This window comes from Sarcophilus harrisii, chromosome 2, assembly GCF_902635505.1.
Source record: "Sarcophilus harrisii chromosome 2, mSarHar1.11, whole genome shotgun sequence".
Lineage (NCBI taxonomy): Eukaryota > Metazoa > Chordata > Mammalia > Dasyuromorphia > Dasyuridae > Sarcophilus > Sarcophilus harrisii.
This window is the reverse complement of record NC_045427.1, coordinates 419,758,092-419,775,604: the sequence shown is the minus strand read 5'-3', so window position 1 is coordinate 419,775,604 and position 17,513 is coordinate 419,758,092. Positions and strand designations below refer to the sequence as shown.

The 17,513-nt window shown below is 41.1% G+C and overlaps 1 protein-coding gene across 2 annotated transcripts in view; it reads left to right on the top strand.

Annotated features, from left to right (window-relative positions):
* The window catches only part of L3MBTL1 (L3MBTL histone methyl-lysine binding protein 1), a 71,828-nt gene extending 59,848 nt beyond the window's left edge, over window positions 1-11,980 (top strand). Inside the window, exons 20-22 of one of the 2 annotated variants that reach the window (XM_031953841.1) lie at window positions 740-846; window positions 1,406-1,468; window positions 7,193-11,980. In XM_031953841.1, the coding sequence (XP_031809701.1) occupies window positions 740-846; window positions 1,406-1,468; window positions 7,193-7,327 (305 nt within the window). In that variant the 3' untranslated portion in view covers window positions 7,328-11,980. Of the gene's footprint in view, window positions 1-688; window positions 847-1,405; window positions 1,469-7,192 lie in introns of both variants that reach the window. The other variant, XM_031953840.1, reaches the window with a different exon arrangement.
* The last annotated feature ends 5,533 nt before the right edge of the window (window positions 11,981-17,513 follow it).

The following is a 17,513-nucleotide window of genomic DNA, read 5'->3' as shown; positions in this document are numbered from 1 at the left end:
GCAGGAATGGGTTACCATTTTCTACATCGATGGAGGTTTAAAAGACCATAGATTTAGGACTGGAAGGTACTTCTGAAGTCATTTAGTCCAATAGCTTCATTTTACAGATGAGGAAACTTGATTCTCAGAAATATGAAGTGACTTGTCCTGAGGCAGGTGTCAAACGCAGGTTTTCTTCACTTCAAGGCCAGTGCTTCACCTTGCCCCATCAATGTGAAAAATTCACACTGATCCACCAAAGTATAACACAAGATAGGAGTAATCCTTAATAATCAACAATTAATCACTTATCAGCCTCCCTCAGAAAGCTGCTGAAGATAAAGTTGCATGGGATGTACAAGGAGCTTCACCTGTACACTTTCACTGCTGGGGTGGGACCCTTTGGAAAAGAAAGGCTAAGAATGGACTCCTTAAGTCTGAAGTGAGGATGTTGTGTCGGGACGGAGTCAGGATGGTGTATTTACACATCTGTGATCAAAAAGAGGGTGAAAGTGCCCTGTCTTAGGCTGGCCCACAGGGAGAACCAGACCCACGCTCCCCTGCCCCCCATGGCTTTCCACGCATGTCCCCTCCCCAGGCTCAACTTCTCTGCTGGCTTCTAGATGCCCACCAGGAGCGCCATGCACTGCCCAGAGCGGGCCGAGCGCCCCTCCCCATTTGTCTGTCAGGCTTTGCATTTGGTTTCCAGCTTTGCCCCCCGACAACATGCATCAATCCTTCTTCATGTCGGCCTTGCCAGCTCACCCGGGTCGTTCTTTGTCCACATGCTGGGAGCAACACTGCAAACTCCTGCCGGGAATAGCAAGTGTCAATGCAGCATCAGTGACCAAATGGACCATCGAGGAGGTAGGAGGGCCCTCCTTGGGTCTGGGGAGAAGAAGCCTCCTCCCCCCGTTGCCTCCACAGCCCACTAATAAAAGAACTTGGCAGAGGTGCCCTGAATGCCCTCTCCCAACTTGAGGCCTTCCCTCCCTGAGTCTAGCACAGCCTAGTTTTGATAGTCATAAATGCAGAATCGGATTCTGATTCAAATGCCTTTATCTAATGGTGTGGCTCAGTTTTCTGTCCTTTGGAAAGCCCCACTGGGGGATTTTTAGTGGGGAAGAAGAAGAGCTTCCAGTCCAGCCCAACAAAGGTTGGGAATTTTCCCATTTGGGACCCTCAGGTACAAGGGCCCCACGTCTCACCGGACTTGCCGGAGCAGCCACCAAATCCGGCATTGCAAGATCCTGCCTGGGATTAGCTTCACCTGTTGGATTTGGGCACAGGAAACCTCTGCATGCCTCATGGGAAGCCAGGAGGCATTTCTAGCCTGCCTGTTCTGCCTTCTCACTTCCCATCTCTCCCTTTCCCTTCTGCTTCCTTCCCTCCCCTTTCATCAATATTCCCTTCCTTGGTTTCTAAGGTCTTCAGCTTTGTCCAGATTCTGACGGGCTGTGACGAACAAGCTAAACTCTTCAGAGATGAGGTAAGGAAAGCTAGTCAAAGCAGTGGGGAGGCTGCTGGTCAAGCTGGGGGCTCAGGGAGGGCAGGTGTACATGCTAGCCTCTGCTTTGGAAGCCAGACCGCAAAGAATCTCATCCCATCAGAGGTCCCCGTGGCCCTCAATTTCTACATTTTAACAACAGCCTATATCCTGAGGAACAATATGGCATGGGCTGTAAAAGGGGGTGGCAAACCCTCAGACACAGCAATGGTCTCTCCTGCTAGCTAGGACAATAGTGAATACTATTGGGAATTAATTCAGTTTCTCCTAAGCATTTGTTTATTTGCACTAACCACCTATTAGTCTGAAGTGCCAATCAGTATAAATGTTTTTAAATTTTCATAGCATAACTAAACATGACATTTAAAATCAAGAGGCAAGGCCTTATTTGAGCTAATAAATAATGAGCTAAAATAATAGAAAACAGTATCTAATTGCTGACTATTAATTCATATTCTAAGGATTGCCAAGGATCTCGGGGGCCATCTAGTCGAAAAGTGTAGAAGCCCTGTTGACTTTTGCTTGCATACACCTCCAGTGATGGGACTTTCACTACTTCATAAGACAGTCCATTCTGTGTTAAACTGCTCTCACTCTTTAGGAAAGCTCTTAGGTTGAGATGAAATTGGCATCTGTATCATTTTAAGTCATTGTTCTAAGATTCACTTCTGAATGAACACAGACTAACATGCTTCATCTTCCACAGTGACAGTGCTTCAAATATCTGAAGATAATTATCTTGTCTTCCCTAAATCTTCTTTTGACCAAACTGTACATGATAAGTTCTTCAATGATTCCTACTATAGCATGGTTTTCAGAATTCTCATCATCCAGGTCTCATTCCTGGGGTTGCCCCCTAATTTGTCAATGTCCTTCCTAAAGACTAAGTCCCCAAACTGACAACAGAACTGGATATACTATATATTTTAGATGTGGTCTGATCACTATATAGTATGATGGGAGTCTTACTTCCTTTATTCTGGGCAATGGACTTTTACCCAGTACAGCCTAATTGTTACTTTTTTTTTCTTTTTTTTTTAAGCAGCTGCATCACATTGTTGTTTTATGTCGAACTTGTTTCTATATTAAAAACTCCCAGGTCTTTCTCACCTGAGATATTGTCATCCACTTAGGACCACCCCCAATCCCATTCCTTTACTTAGAAAATTGATTAGTTAGAATATATTTGATTTTGTTCATTTCCTGTGATTGTTTTGAATCTGTTTCTATCATCACTGGTCTTAGCTATCCATTAGCAGATTTGATAAGAAAATCTTCCATATCTTCATTCAAGTCATTGGTAAATCTATTGAACATAATTAGACCAAGGATAGAAGCCCTGTTGGCAACTGTTCTCTCTAGAGAGCAGTAATTATTTAACTAATTAGCCATTAATCTGCATACTTTGGGTACAGTTATTCAATCCATCTTATAGTACTATCATCCATATTCTTATTTTACAGTCTCATCCTTGAAGATAGCATAGGAGAACCTACCTAGTGCTTTATTTAATATTAAAATATATGATGCCTACAACTTTCCCCTAACCTACTCCCAAAGGAAACCTATCAAAAAAAAAAAAAGGAGAAAAGTTTAATTTTGCAGGACTTATTTAGAGTGCTAGTGAATTTTTTTCTAAATATTTGCAAACTATCTGGTTGGTGTTCCATTTTTAAATTTTGCTATTTAACGATACTTGGCTGGCTAGCTGCTCTGTAGTTCCTAGGATCCATATTGTTCCTCTTTTAAAAACAGACATTTGCCAATCTTATCTTCCGGGCTTCTTCTCTCCACAATTTCTCAAAGATTATTAGCAATAGTTGGAGTATTATATCAGAAGTAGCCTCAGTTGTGATTCATCTGAGCCTGTAGACCTGACCTAAATAGTAAAAGGAGTAGGGATTCTCCTATTATCTATTCAGTCAATCAATAAATCATTTATTAAGTGCCTAGTATGTACCAGGCACTGTGTTAAGCAGCTAAGATTACAAAAAGAAGTATAAAAGACTATCCCTTCCCTGGAGGAGCTGACAATCTAATATTCAATTGTCTTTGATGATATGAAATTTCTCCTTGACTTTGTTTGTCTTGCCCTTTCCAATATGAAGACCATTCTTATTGCTAGAGATAAAAGAAGCAAAGAAGGAGCTGCCTAATCCATTAAGTTAAAATAGTAAATGTCTTCAGTGGCAGACTTTTCCCTTTCTACTTCCCATCTATCTAAGCATGGCTTCAAAAGTTCCTTCTCTTATTCTTAGTAGTTTTTGCAAATTTCAGCCCACCTTAGACTTTCTAATACTATTCTTACACACCATGGCTCACTCTATTGTACAGAACTTGTCATTAATTATGAGATACTTTTTCTATCTTCTATGTGCATCCTTTTAACATGAATTCATCAGAGAATTCCCTATGTTGGTTTCTTTGTCTTCCACATTGCAATTAATTTGCTACTGTAAGATCAAAACTTTCACTTTTAGAGACATCCCCCACTATATTTCCTTTTACACTCTCAGGCCAAGTTTATGGAGGATGGTCACTGTGTCCCTGTGGTTGCACAGATGGGAAGGGAGAAGGGGATGAGAAGGGTGGTGGGACTTACTTTACTTTCATTTGGGGCATTCTCACTAACAGCATATCCTATTGCAGCATGGTTTCAAAAACCCTGAGATCTGAGATCTTGTCTCTGTTTTGTTTTTTTTTTTTCCTGAGTGTTTAAAATTCAGGTTTCTTATGTTTACTTCGTTACATCTCTGGACCTAGGGTTCCTTTAACTCACTGTTACCCTGCTAAGGTGTGATCATTGTTCCCTACTGGGAATATTAGTCTCATTACCTTTAGGAATGAATTCAGTAACAAATCAGTTGTCACTTGTTTAGCACCTACTAATGTATGGAATCTGCAGTTTCTAGTACTTAGGGGAGATGCAGACTGGTGCTTAAGACCCCTGGAGTTTACTGAAATAGGAGACAGGGAAATTATGAGTGAGAAAGATGAAAGACCTCTTCAAGAGGAAGAGAGGAGTTTGAGCTTTCTGAATAATGAGAGTCACCTCCTGGCATCCTGGCCATGATCTATAGGGAGAAAGATTTGAGAGGAAAAAAAGGATTAAAAAAAGTCTCTGTGATGTTAATAGGAAGGAGGGAAAGAAGGAAGAAATGAAGGAGGGAGGAAGAGAGGAAGAAATAAGTGAAAAAGGAAGAAAAATAAAAAGAAAAGGAGAAAGAAAAAGAAAGATATGAACAATCCAAGCTTTCAAGCAGAATTTCATTTCCTAGTAATCTCACCACTGGATCAAGAAACTCCTTTAATCAACCCCCCTTGCATAAATATATATATATATATATATATATATATATATGATATCCCAAATCAGTTAGTTTAGAAGTGATCTATGAAGTACAATTTAACATTCCTATTTAATAATTAATACTGTTAAAGCTATTAAATGCTATTTTAAAAATTCCTATTTAATAAACTATTAGATACTACTTAGTATTCCTATTTAATAATTAATATCATTAAGGCTTTTAAATAATATTTAATATTCCTACTTAATAAGCTATTAGATGGTACTTAATATTGCAATTTAATAACTAATACTATTAAAGATATTATATACTATTGAACATTCCTATTTAATAACTAATACTATTTAAGCCATTAAAGCTTAAAGACATTTGGGCTATCCTATCTGTATATAAGGTCATTCTCAGAATTAAGAGGACCAGAAAGAAAAGCATTTAGGGAGAGGCTATTTGAACAAATTAAAGCAGCGCTGTGTTGCAAACAGTTTTTAAAGCAGAAAAAGCTCAGTTTTTACATTGAATTTAGAAAATAAACTAGTGAGACCTGTAGATCAAAGCAGTACTGAAGTGTTCTAGATGAAGGAAACCCTGCTCCTAGGCCTTCTTAGGCAAATGGGACAATCATTTCTTCCTTGAATACTGGGTCTCATCACATTTTTTCTTATCTCCTGTCTGAACATCTGTTTGCCAAGAATGACAGGTGCACCTGTCCCTGGAGCTTTCCCATTGGTGACAACAGCCCGTAACTAGCCCAGCACTTTCTGCACTGCCTCCCAGACTGGGTGTGAGCATCCACAATGGGAATCGTAAGCACAGATTGGAGAAGGGCTTACCCCTAGAGGCTGATGTCACAGAATATTTCCCTGCCCACAGAGAAGCTATGTCAGAGACAGATTCTTACATCTTGGGGGAAGGTAACATTACCTTTTGGGGTTGTTGACTTCTCGAGGGTCTAGAAAAGACAGATGCTTGCTTTCCCTTAGCTAGGCCCATGTTGTCCCATGGAGCCTCATGATCCCAGAACCCACAAGGAGAAATAGGAAGAAGGAAGTATTGTTCTCTTGAATTTTCCATAATAAATAATGGATGAGACCCTTAAACCCAGACAACCTCCCCTCATTCAAGGACCCCTTTAATTTTAGCCATCCTGCTCCTCTAAGAAGGGAAACTCATGGAGTCTGGGATGAAATTAGGAAAGATTGATAATCATTTAATTTCCTGTTGGTACCTACAGCTCCTTTGATACTCTCCATATAGCTCTGAGGACTTTCATGAGATCATAGCTTTAGAACTGGAAATGACCCTAATACTCATCCAGGCCAACCTATTTTTCTTCCCATACCCCCCACAACAATCTCAGACTCAGAAGCTCCCCTGAGTCACAAACAACCCTTCTGGCTTTTATTTATCTATCCTTAAGACCTAGCTCCCCACCATCTCTCCCTCAGTGCCAGTCATTCCTGTCCCAGTTCTGTCACTCAGTCAATAGCCACCAAGCTGTATAAACCAAGGGATCAAAGCAGCCAGTTTCCTAATCCATTCCAAGAGATTACCAGGAGGTAAAGTTATGCTTAGAAACTTTGATTGTTCATACCTTTTAATAAGCCCCGATTTTACATTGCTCAAACTTCTTCCTCATTTAGGAAGTTTGTGGTGACTGTTCCTAAGGGTGAAGAAAATCTTAGGTTCATTGTAATTTCTTTTTATAACTACATAATCCAATGTTCCAATCTTAGATATTTTTATGGAATCCAAAAACATTTTGTACTTAAAATCATCAGTGCCTGTGCAAATGTGTATGTTAATAGAGAGAAGCCACTACATCTTTCTTTCCTTCTCTGTCCCTATCTCTTGGTCCCTCTTCCTTTATTCCTTTCTCCCCCATCCCCATCTTCCTTTATTCTCCTTTTTCTTTCTCTCTTCTCCTTTTTCTCTTTCCCTTCTTCCTTCTTCTCCTTTCCCTTCTCTTTCTCTCTTTCCTTCTTGTCCTTTTCATCTCTCTTCTCTTTCTTATCCTTCTTTTCTCTCTTTCACAATCCTCCTTTTCTCCTTTCCCTTCTCTTTCTCTCTTTCCTTCTTGTTCTTTTCATCTCTCTTCTCTTTCTTATTCCTCCTTTTCTCTCTTTCACAATCCTCCTTTTCTTCTTTCCCTTCTCTTTCTCTTTCCTTCTTGTCCTTTTCAAATCTCTTCTCTTTTCCCTTTTCTTCCCTTCCTTGTTCTTTTTCTCCCCTTCATGATCCCCCTTTTCTCCCTTTCCTTCTCTCTTCTTTCCCTTCTACCCTCTTTCCCCCTTCCTCTATCCCTTCCCTGTCTTCCTTTTTTATTCTCTTTCCTGCTTGGCCTTTTCCTTCCTTCCCTCTTCACCATCTTTTCCCTTCCCCATCTTCCCCACCTCAGAAGATTGATGGAGAGGCCTTCCTTTTGCTGACACAGGCGGACATCGTGAAGATCATGTGCATCAAGCTGGGCCCAGCCCTGAAGATCTATAATGCCATTCTCATGTTCAGAAATGCCGATGATACCTTAAAGTGACTGTTACCATGGGCCAGGACTCCCAATTCTCGGGGTCCTCCCCCTCCTGCTGACATCTTCTGGCCCCAGCTCCCCAAACCTACATCCCCATCCTCTCTCTGTCTTGCCTCTCCCTGCCGAGAGTCTTGTCTGTTTCCATCCCAGGTTTGGTCTCCGTGTTTCTGGGGTGGGTCCTTAGGAAGTGGGAATGGAGGGACTTTAGAGAAAGTGCAGTCCCCAACTCCACAAGCCGAGTTTTCTCCTAAGGTCCTAGCAAAGGCAGAATATGGGCTGGAGATAGCCTTCCTTCCAAGCTAGCCCAATCTCTTGGTCCAGCTTTGGGCCCACACATTCTAAAATTGTTGTGGGTGTTGTTGGGTGCTGGGAGAGGGAGGGACAGGATTTCTCATCAGTGATCATCACTGGAGTGGCTGGAATCACATGGTCCCTCAAATCTCCTCAATATTTCTCCCGGGGACATTTTTTTTTTTTTTTTTTTTTTGGCAACTGGACTTTTTCAGAGCAGTCAAGAGCAACTTTCAAAAGCTTTAAAAGCTTGGCAGAACGAGAAGCATCCAAGAGGAAACATCTTCTGACAATTTTTCTGAAGTCTTCACCCACTTTTCTCCCCCGTCAGATTTCCTGTTCTGTTCAGTTGGCCCACCCATTTACTACAGTTTCCCCCAGCTCCTTTTCTGTCATGGTGCCCCTGCCTGACGACAGGCCTGGCTCCCCGGTTCTGCCAGTAGAGCACCCCCAGGCCCGACCCAATCCCTTTTTCCCCCTCTGATATTCTAATCCACAGGGAGACTGGTTTTTAGAGGATCTGTGGCAAACCCCTCATTGCCTTCCTCCCACTGCCGAGGAGGTCAGAATTCGAGCCAAGATGCCTTCTTAGAACATGCCTTGAGTGTCAGCCCTGGACTCTATGATGTTCCAAACTCCAGTGCCAAGGTCCCAGCCCCAGGGTTTGGGAGACAGTCTAGGGTCTCTTTCAAGGCAAACAAAGGTCTGGATCATTTTTAGCCCATTCCTTTGCTCTTCCAACATGCTCTCTTCTCGTTGGCTAAGGTCCCCACCCCCCACCCCAAACTCGGGCTTGGGAGTGACCGCTAGTGAGAGAGAGTGGGCCTAGCTCCTGCAGGACAATCTCTGCCAAATCCCTGAGCAGCCCCAGGGCTGGGGAGGGGCCGGCCCCCATTTCTGCAGTCGCTGCCCCTCCCTGCCTGCAGGATGGGGGTGGGCACCCTCATCGTGGAACACCAGCAACCTGTCTTCACTGCTACATGTCTGCAATCCACGTTGGTGTGTGGGTCAAACTCATGCTCGGCTTCCCATGGAAATGTCGCATTTTGACTCTTTACTACTGTATATGTGGGGTCACTTCTGACCTATCATTTACATGTTTGCTGCTTGCTCTTCATGAGACATTTTTAAAAAGAAGAGATGCTGGGGGTGGGGGGAGGCTGTGAGTGTGTGTGTATGGGGGCACATGTAGGTAAACTTTTCTATCTTTTTTAATGAGTTCTCTGGCATCTGTCCCTTTCTCATGACTGTCCTTCCTCTCCGCCACTGCCAAACTGTTTCCTACAAGGGGGGGACTCCTGGGACCCTAGCCCACTTCTGCTCGGGGGTGGGGCGGAGGGGACAGGAGAGAGACCCCTGACCCCGAGCAGTCACTGCCAAACCTGTCCTGCGGCCCAAGCGGCACTGACCCTTTTCCTGAGAAGGTGGACTGGGCTGGAATGCTGGGACTTCTTTGTTTCCAGCCTCACTGGTGAGGAATTTTGAGAATGTGGGCAAGAAAGGCTCTGGAGTCTATATCCTTACCATGGGCCTTCGGGCTCTCCACTCTGAATACTTCAGCAATTGAGCTTTTTGCCAAGGAAAGCAGACCCCTAACCAGAAGAGCTCTGTTTCTAGCAGCCTTGTGCTATGTGGGGAGGGCAGGGGGAGAACACCATTTCCCCTGTTTTCTGGGGGCCCACAGAGCCAGCCTCCAGGAAGAATAAAAGCAAACCCAAGACCATAAAGTATAAATCTGTCCACAGAGCACCAGCCTTGGCCCTACTGGGGTTACAGGCTACAGTCTAGAGCCAGTGGCTTAGTGGGAAGGGGTCCCAGGGCTGGGCTTTCCTGTCCCACCCAATGGCAAGAGCCCAAGCTCCCCCAGCCCCAGTTTAAGCAGACTGTCTCTGCTCTGGCCCCTGGATCTGCTCCGGCTCTGCCCCATTAGCATGCTGAATGTGATGTTTTAGAGAGTAAAGCCTGGATGGAGTGGACCAGAGGGAGGGTGGATGTGATTGTCTATGTCGTGAGCATGCTGGGAGTGGGGAGGGGGAAGGGGGGAGATCATGTGGGTGTTAAGGAAGTACATGAGTGGATGACATTGTACATACTGTGAACATGGGAGAGAGGGGGATATGACTTGGGGGTGTAGTGTCTCTGTGTCAAGTCATACCTGTCTGCGCAGTATGAACACGTTAGCTGAAACGTGAATGGCTCATTGAGTATTCTCTGCGTGTCTGTGTATGTACTCGGATGGAGGGGTATCTGAGTGTGTAAGGACCCGTGCGAGCAATAGTATCTGTATATAACAAGAGTGTGGGTGAGATCTTTGTGGGACTATATGTGTGACAAGGTTGACCCAAGATTGTCTGACTATATGTAAGATAGGAGTCATATATATGTTCATATATGACTATATGAAAGATATGAGAAAGGATGTATTTTGAAACTGGATAGGGAAGAGCAAGGAAGGGGTCCATGAGCCTATGAGTATGAATTTTAGAGAGTGGGTGGGTGGTGTGTCTGTGTATGGTATGGAAGCAAGATGTGAACATGGTGAGAGCGTTATGTGAGTGTGAAAGGCATATTGTGATCAAGTGTGTGATATGAAAAAGATGCTATGAGCACGTGGAGCTGGGGGTTGTCTTCCGGTATAGGGGGCCCTGACCATAGGTGCTGACCTGAAAGGCCATCTGCCCAGGACAAGGTCAGGACTTAGGGAGAAAGTTAAGGGCTATTACAATTGAATTTTTTTCCTTTCAAAACAAAACAAAAACAGAGAAATCCAAAGCACTGCCCATTCCTGCCCCTTCACCCCACCAAGGTGGAACCCTGCTGGGGTTCATTTAAAGAAGGGGAAGTTTAAAAGAGAGGCCCTCAGTCCTCAATCTGCAAGCTGCAGAGAGCCAAGCAGAAGTAGGACATTCTTATGAAGACATAGAATGCAGGTTTGGGGATGGGACCTCTGGAGTCACAGAGGAGCCTTTCTTGGGGAAGGGAGGAGGGGATCCCTGTACAAATGGAGCAGGCCCTAGGGAGCTGTGGGAAAAGGTATCCCTCAGAAGGACGAGAACTTGCTGTTGTCTTTGTCTATGGTGCTACAGCAACTACTGCTTATCCTGACCAGGAACTCTAAAGCCAAAGGCATTTTGGAATGGGGGGGGAGCTGGGAAACCAGCTGCAATCACTTGCCCAGAGTGACTTGGGACTTATAGGACCTGGCAGGAGTCCCCCGCTTCTGGGGTTTCCTTTTTGGTGGTGAAGCTGCTCCCCTGTTGATGAGGCAATTTGGTGCCTTGTTTGGGGAAGGTGTCTTGTTTTGTCAGTGTCCTGCCTGCTCTGTACCCCCAACCCACCCTGACTTCTCTGAGTTCTGTGTCTCCCATACCCCACTGCCTCTGCATTATCCTCCAAAGTGAAGAGAGACCTCAGAAGCCAGCATTAGAAGGAGGGTGACTTGTTCCCAAAGGGCATAGCCTGTGAGCCCTCCAGGGTGATGGGGTTGGGGCGATAGCATTGAATTTTGTCAAGGCTTCACTGGTGCAAAGAGGGCAAGAAGTCTGACTAACCCTCCTCCAATCCTGGTTCTTGGGCCCAGCATTATAGTTTTTAGTCAGCTTCTCTGTTAAATGAGAGAAATGTTCTTTCACCTCCTGCCTTGAGGCAAAATGACTGGTGCTAGGTCAGCCCCTCCAGGACCCCTAGTGAGGTGCTAAGACAGTATTTGCTTTCTTGGAGGGATGCTCTGCCAGCAAAGACTTGTGTTGTTTGGTTGTGGAGAAAGTAAGAGAAGCCGGGGACTTTTGCAGGAAGGGACCCTAACCTCCCCAAACCTGGAAGCATCCATACTTTCTGCATCAATGTCAAGCACTTTGGAATGGAAGAAAAATCACAGAAGGGGAGAAAATTCAGCCATTGCCTTCTGTCCCTCCAGGATGAAATCTTTGCACTTGGATGTGAGGGAGGCAATGGGGGATTGTTTCTGGCTAACTTCTTTTATCCCTCCTCACATTCCCCCCCCCCGGGCCCCCACCCCGCCAGTTTCTGAGGGATGGGGAGATGCCCAGCCCTGGATTTGAGAGGTGAGAGGCCCCTTCTGTTTAAGTTTGGATTTGGAAGTGGGGGGATAACTGTGGTGACAACAACAATGGAAACTTTTGCACTTTTGTTCTTTTGCACATTTTTTGGGCACGTTTTTGATATTTGCACCATTTTTTTGTGTTTTCATGAGGAAAATACTCTGATTCAAGTAGATGCAGCTAATCTGGAGCTTTATGTCCCAAATATAAAGAGATTTAAGTTGGGGAAAAGTTACACAAAGTGTGATGTGTTTTGTCAGTGTTTTGAAATTATCAGTAAATAAATGTGAACAGTTGAATCAAATGACACCTGGGCTTGATTCTCTCCATTTGTTTATTTGCACTCCAACCTGCTCCCCAATGTTTATTCATACTTCACTTGATCCCCAAAAGATTTGAGATAGTTTATATAAACCCAGTATAAGACAAATCAAAAATTTTCTAAATGAAAAAAGAGAGGTAGAGGGCAAAGAAATAGATGCTACGATAGTAATAAAGGGAATTTTCCTCAAAATGATAAGCAGCATCTATCTAAAACCATCAGCAAGCATTATTCATAATGAGGAGATGCTGGATGCATTCCCAATAAGATCAAGAGTGAAATAAGGATGCCCATTACCATCACTATTATTTGATATTATACTAGAAATGTTGGCTTTAGCAATAAGAAAAGAAAAATTAAGGAATTAGAATAGGCAATGAGGAAATAAAACTGCCATTCTTTGCAGATGATATGATCATATACTTAGAGAATCGCAGAGAACAATCCAAAAACCTAACTTGAAACAGGTAACAGCTTTAACAAAGTTGCAGTATAGAAAATTAACCCACACTAATCATCAGCATTTCTATATATTACTGACAAAACCCAACAGCAAGAAATAGAAAGAGAAATTCTATTTAAAATAATTGTAGACAAAATATCTGGGTTTTTACCTGCCATGACAAACTAGGAACTTAATTTTCTAGGACTTTGAAAGGTTGAATGCTTTGCCTAGTCATATGGCTAGTATAGGACTTGAAATGTTGTCTTCTAGATTCTGAGGTTAGCTCTCCATCTGCTATATCACATTGCCCATCAGTTGGGGGAATGGCTGAATAAGCCATGGTATATGAATGTAATGGGATATTATTGTTCTATAAGAAACAATCAACAGTTTGATTTCAGAGAGGCTGGAGGGACTTACATGAGCTGATGCTAAGTGAAGTGAGTATAATTAAGAAAACATTATACACAGAAACAGCAAGATTATATGATGACCAGCTGTGATGATGGACTTGGCTCTTTTCAACAATGAGGTGATTCAGGCTGGTCTTGTGATGGAGAGAACCATCCTTATCCAGAAAGAAGACTATGGGAACTGAATGTGGATCGCAACGTAATATTTTCACTTTTTTTTCTTTCTCATTTTTTTCCCTTTTTTGATCTGATTTTTCTTGTGCAGCATGGCAAATGTAGAAATATGTTGAGAAAAACTGCACATGTTTAATCATATTGGATTACTTGCTGTTGAGGGAAGGAGGATGGAGGGAGAAAAATTTGAAACATAATGTTTAACAAGGATAAATATTAAAAACTATCTTTGCATGTATTTTGAAAATAAAAAGCTATTATCAAAAAATATATATTATCATATTTCAAATTAGTCAATCAACAATCATTTATTAAGTGCTTACCATGTGCCAGGACATCATGACATCGTCCCTATTTCCAGCCCTATTATATACTACTTTATAATTCAGCCAAATACCTTCTTGTTATTCTTTATAAACGATACCTCATCTTCCATTTCTGTGCTTTTGTATAGGCTGTATCCCATGCTCGATTGACATTCCCTCCTCACCTCTGCTTCTTAGATTCCCTTACTTCCTTTACGATTCAGCTTAAGCTTTACCTTCTTCATGAAGCCTTCCCTGATCCCCTTAGCTTCTAGAGCCCTCACTCCAAATATTATTTTGAATAGATTTTGTATATGTTCTGTAAACATTTTTTATTTGCATATTGTCTTTTTCAGTAGAATATAATCTGCTTTTGAATAAGGAGTGGTTGGGCTTTACTTTAGAATTTAGCACAGTGTCTAATACTTGTAGGCACTTAATTAATGCTGTTGACTGATTAAGATTAAACAAATTCCAAGAGATCCCTGAGGCACATTATTAGAAAGAGAATTCCCTCCAAGTTGACATTCAGTCAGTCAGTTAACAAGCATTCATTAAGCACTTACTAAGTGTCAGGCATGGTGTTTAGTGATAGGGATAAGGCAAATAGACCCTATTATTAATGACTAGTCAAGTCCAGTCATTCAACTTATTCTAAATTTAGTTAACTATTATTATTTTACTCACTTTCCTACCTTCTTACACCCTTACCACTTGAATCAGAAAGATTTAACGCTTGTAGCTCTGGAATTCCTATCCTGGAGCTCCCAAGATCCAGAATGATGAGTGACTCAAATTTACTATTTCATGCCAGCTATTCCTGCCATGATTCACTTTACTTTCCCACCACCCTTTTAACAGCTTTCTGGATTCCACAAGCTTGTCTTCCCTACCTCTCTACCCCCAAACTGTCTACTTTCGAGGGCATTATCAAGTTAATACTTCTGTTGCTCTTGGAAAAGGCATGTCAATTCATGCTCAGTGGCTCCACTCACTATTCTTATAACTTTACAAATTAAAGAAGTGGCCTTCACTGGCTACTATTTCCATATATATGTTGTTTTCCCTTATTAGAATTTAAGCTCCTTGAGCACCATTCACATTTGTTTTTGTATCCACAGGGCTCAGCACAGTACTTGCACAAGACTTAATAAATGCTTTGTCATTCATTCATACATTCATTTTTTCAGCCTACTTCATTCACAAAGATATCGAGAAAAAAATTGTTAAATATGCATAAATTGAACTCACCATTTAATGAATTTTGCCGAGAAAACTGGAAAATAAGGCAGAAACTAGTTATAGATGAACATCTTACACCATATAAAATGATAACTTCAAAATGGGTATGCTATTTAGACATAAAAATATGATACAATAAATAAATTAGGAGACCAAGGAATAGTTCACCTATCAGATCTATGGGTAAGGGAAGAAGTTATGGCCAAACAAGAGACAGAAAGCATTAAGAGGTATAAAATGACTAATTTTGATTATATTAAATTAAAAAGATTTTGCACAATCAAAACCAATGTGGTCAAATGTTAGAATCCTTACAAAGTGTTGCCATTAGAATTGATAGAGACAATAATTATCTAATTTAGCATGGTTCAGCATGATTGATCTGATCCTACAAGGAGACGTTATGGGCCAGAACTTGAAACTAAGTGGAATTGATGGAAGTAATGCTTGTGTGCTTAGGTTTGCACCTTTAAGAGTTTACACATTAGAGCTCACACATTGGAATTCACAAGTAGAGGAGATAAACAAAGTTAACTTTGTAACTTTGTGAATTCACACCTCCCATAATCCCACTATCAGAGGAGGAGTCAACCTTTTACACCGAATTTAAAAAGAGTCAGTCAGAATTGGTTCAGAAGAAGCCACAGTTGGAGTTGAGCTAGAGCCCAAGTCACTTGGGAAGATTGACAGAGTGACAGTTCAGTTCAGGAGACTGAGAAGCTAATCTGCAGTCGGGCAGAACCAAGATTCAGAGAGAGGCTGAACAAGAGCTCTTGGAACCAAAGAAAGCTAACTGGGCTATTTTGGAAGAAACAATAAAGAACTACTTTAACACCAGGCAGCATTTGAAGTGATTATTGATCTGAACCGAAACTAAGGCTGCCTCCAAAAAACCTCCCCTAAAAACCTGCTCCCAGAAAGAACCATTATATTTTAGAAAAAGAAGAAGAATACCATAGTCAAGATTGTAAGAAAAGCAGAAATATAGGAAAAAATTTTAGTATGTCTGATAAAGGTCTCATTTTTCAAATATATAAAGAACAGAGTCAAATGTGTAAGAATACAACTCATTTACCAATTGATAGATGGTCAAAGAATATGAACAGGAAGTTTTCAGAAGAAGAAATCAAAGCTATCTTAATCATTCAGGGGAAAAAAATGTCCTAAATCACTATTATGGAAATGCAAACTAAAATAATTCTGAGTTATCACCTCACACCTATCAGACTGGCTAATATGACAAAAAAAGAAAATGAGAACTGTTGGAAGGGATGTGGGAAAACTAGAACACTAATTAATATACTAATGTTGGAGTTGTAAACTGATCCAACCATTCTGGAAAGCAATTTGGAACACCAAAAGGGCTTTCAAGCTCTAACTACCTTTTAACACAGCAATACCATTACTAGGTCTGTACCCCAAAGAGATTTTTTTTTTTTTGGTAAAAAGGAAAAAAGAGTTATTTGTGCAAAAATATTTATAACAGCTTTTTTTTTGGTAGTGGCAAAGTATTGGAAACTAAGGAGATATCCATCAATTGGGGAATAGCTGAACAAATTAATTTATAAGGATTTGTTTTCTTTGGTTAAAACAGAATACTACTGTGCCATAAGAAATAAACAGCAGGATGATTTAAGAAAAACCTGAAAGACTCAGAACTGATACAAAATGAAGGGAGCAGAACCAAAACAGTACACAGTAACAACAATATTGTACAATAATCAACTGTGAATATTTTAGCTATTCTCACAATGATCCAAGAAAATTCCAAAGAACTCATGATGAAAAACGCTATCCATCTCCAGAGAAAGAACTGACATGAATGCAGAACAAAGCAAAGCAGTTTTCACTTTATAAAACAGTGTTCAGCTATTTAGGTAGTTCAGATAGTTTTTTTTTTCCAGTTGTTACTTTATTTTTTTATTAAAGCTTTTTATTTTCAAACCTGTATTTTCAAAATATATACATGGATAATTTTCAACATTCACTCCTACAAAACCCTGTGTTCTAATTCTTTCCCCTTCTTTCTCCTACCCCCTCCCCAAGTCGGCAAGTGATCCAATATATGTTGGACATGTGCAACTCTTCTATACATATTGCCACAAATATGCTGCTCCAGAAAAATCAGATCAAAAAGGAAAAAAAATGAAAAAAATGCAAGCAAACAACTAGAAAAAGAGTGAAAATGCTATGTTGTGGTCCACATTCAGTTCCCACTGTCCTCTCTCTGAGTGCAGATGGCTTTCTTCATCACAAGACCATTGGAACTGGTCTACATGATCAAGTAGTTTTTCTAAGATGTGCTAGAATAGTAGAACCTAGAGTCAAATGAAAAAATTCTCCTGGAAACTTTTAATTGTCCAAAATCTACCTCTTCCTTCCTTCTTTGTCCTATCTTTACTACTCCATTGAAAAACAAAGCTCTTGTAATGAATATATATGAATATATGGATATGTAAAATAAATATAAATTCCCTTATTGGCTGTGTCCAAAAATATATTTCAATCTGCACTCTGACTTCAACAACTCTCTATCTTGAGTTGATAGCATTTGCATCAATAATTCTCTGGAATCATGGCTGGTCACTGTGATTATCAAAGTTATTAATTCTTTCAGAGTTGTTTGTCTTTACAATTTGTTGCTAATGTGTAGATTGCTCTCCTAGTTCTGCTTCTTTTACTCCAACTTAGTTTCTTCAAATCTTCTCACATTTCTCTAAAATTGTTCCTTTCACAATTTCTAAATATACGGTACCATTCTATTACTTTTAAACATCATAATTTGTTCAGCCATTTTCTATTTGATGAATACCCACTTAGTTTCCATCACTTAAGTTTGCCATCATAAAAAGAGTTGCTATGCATATAGATGTGGGTTATTTTCCTCTTTTTTTGATCTCTTTGGGAGTTTAGGTCTACCATAGGGCCAAAGGTTATGT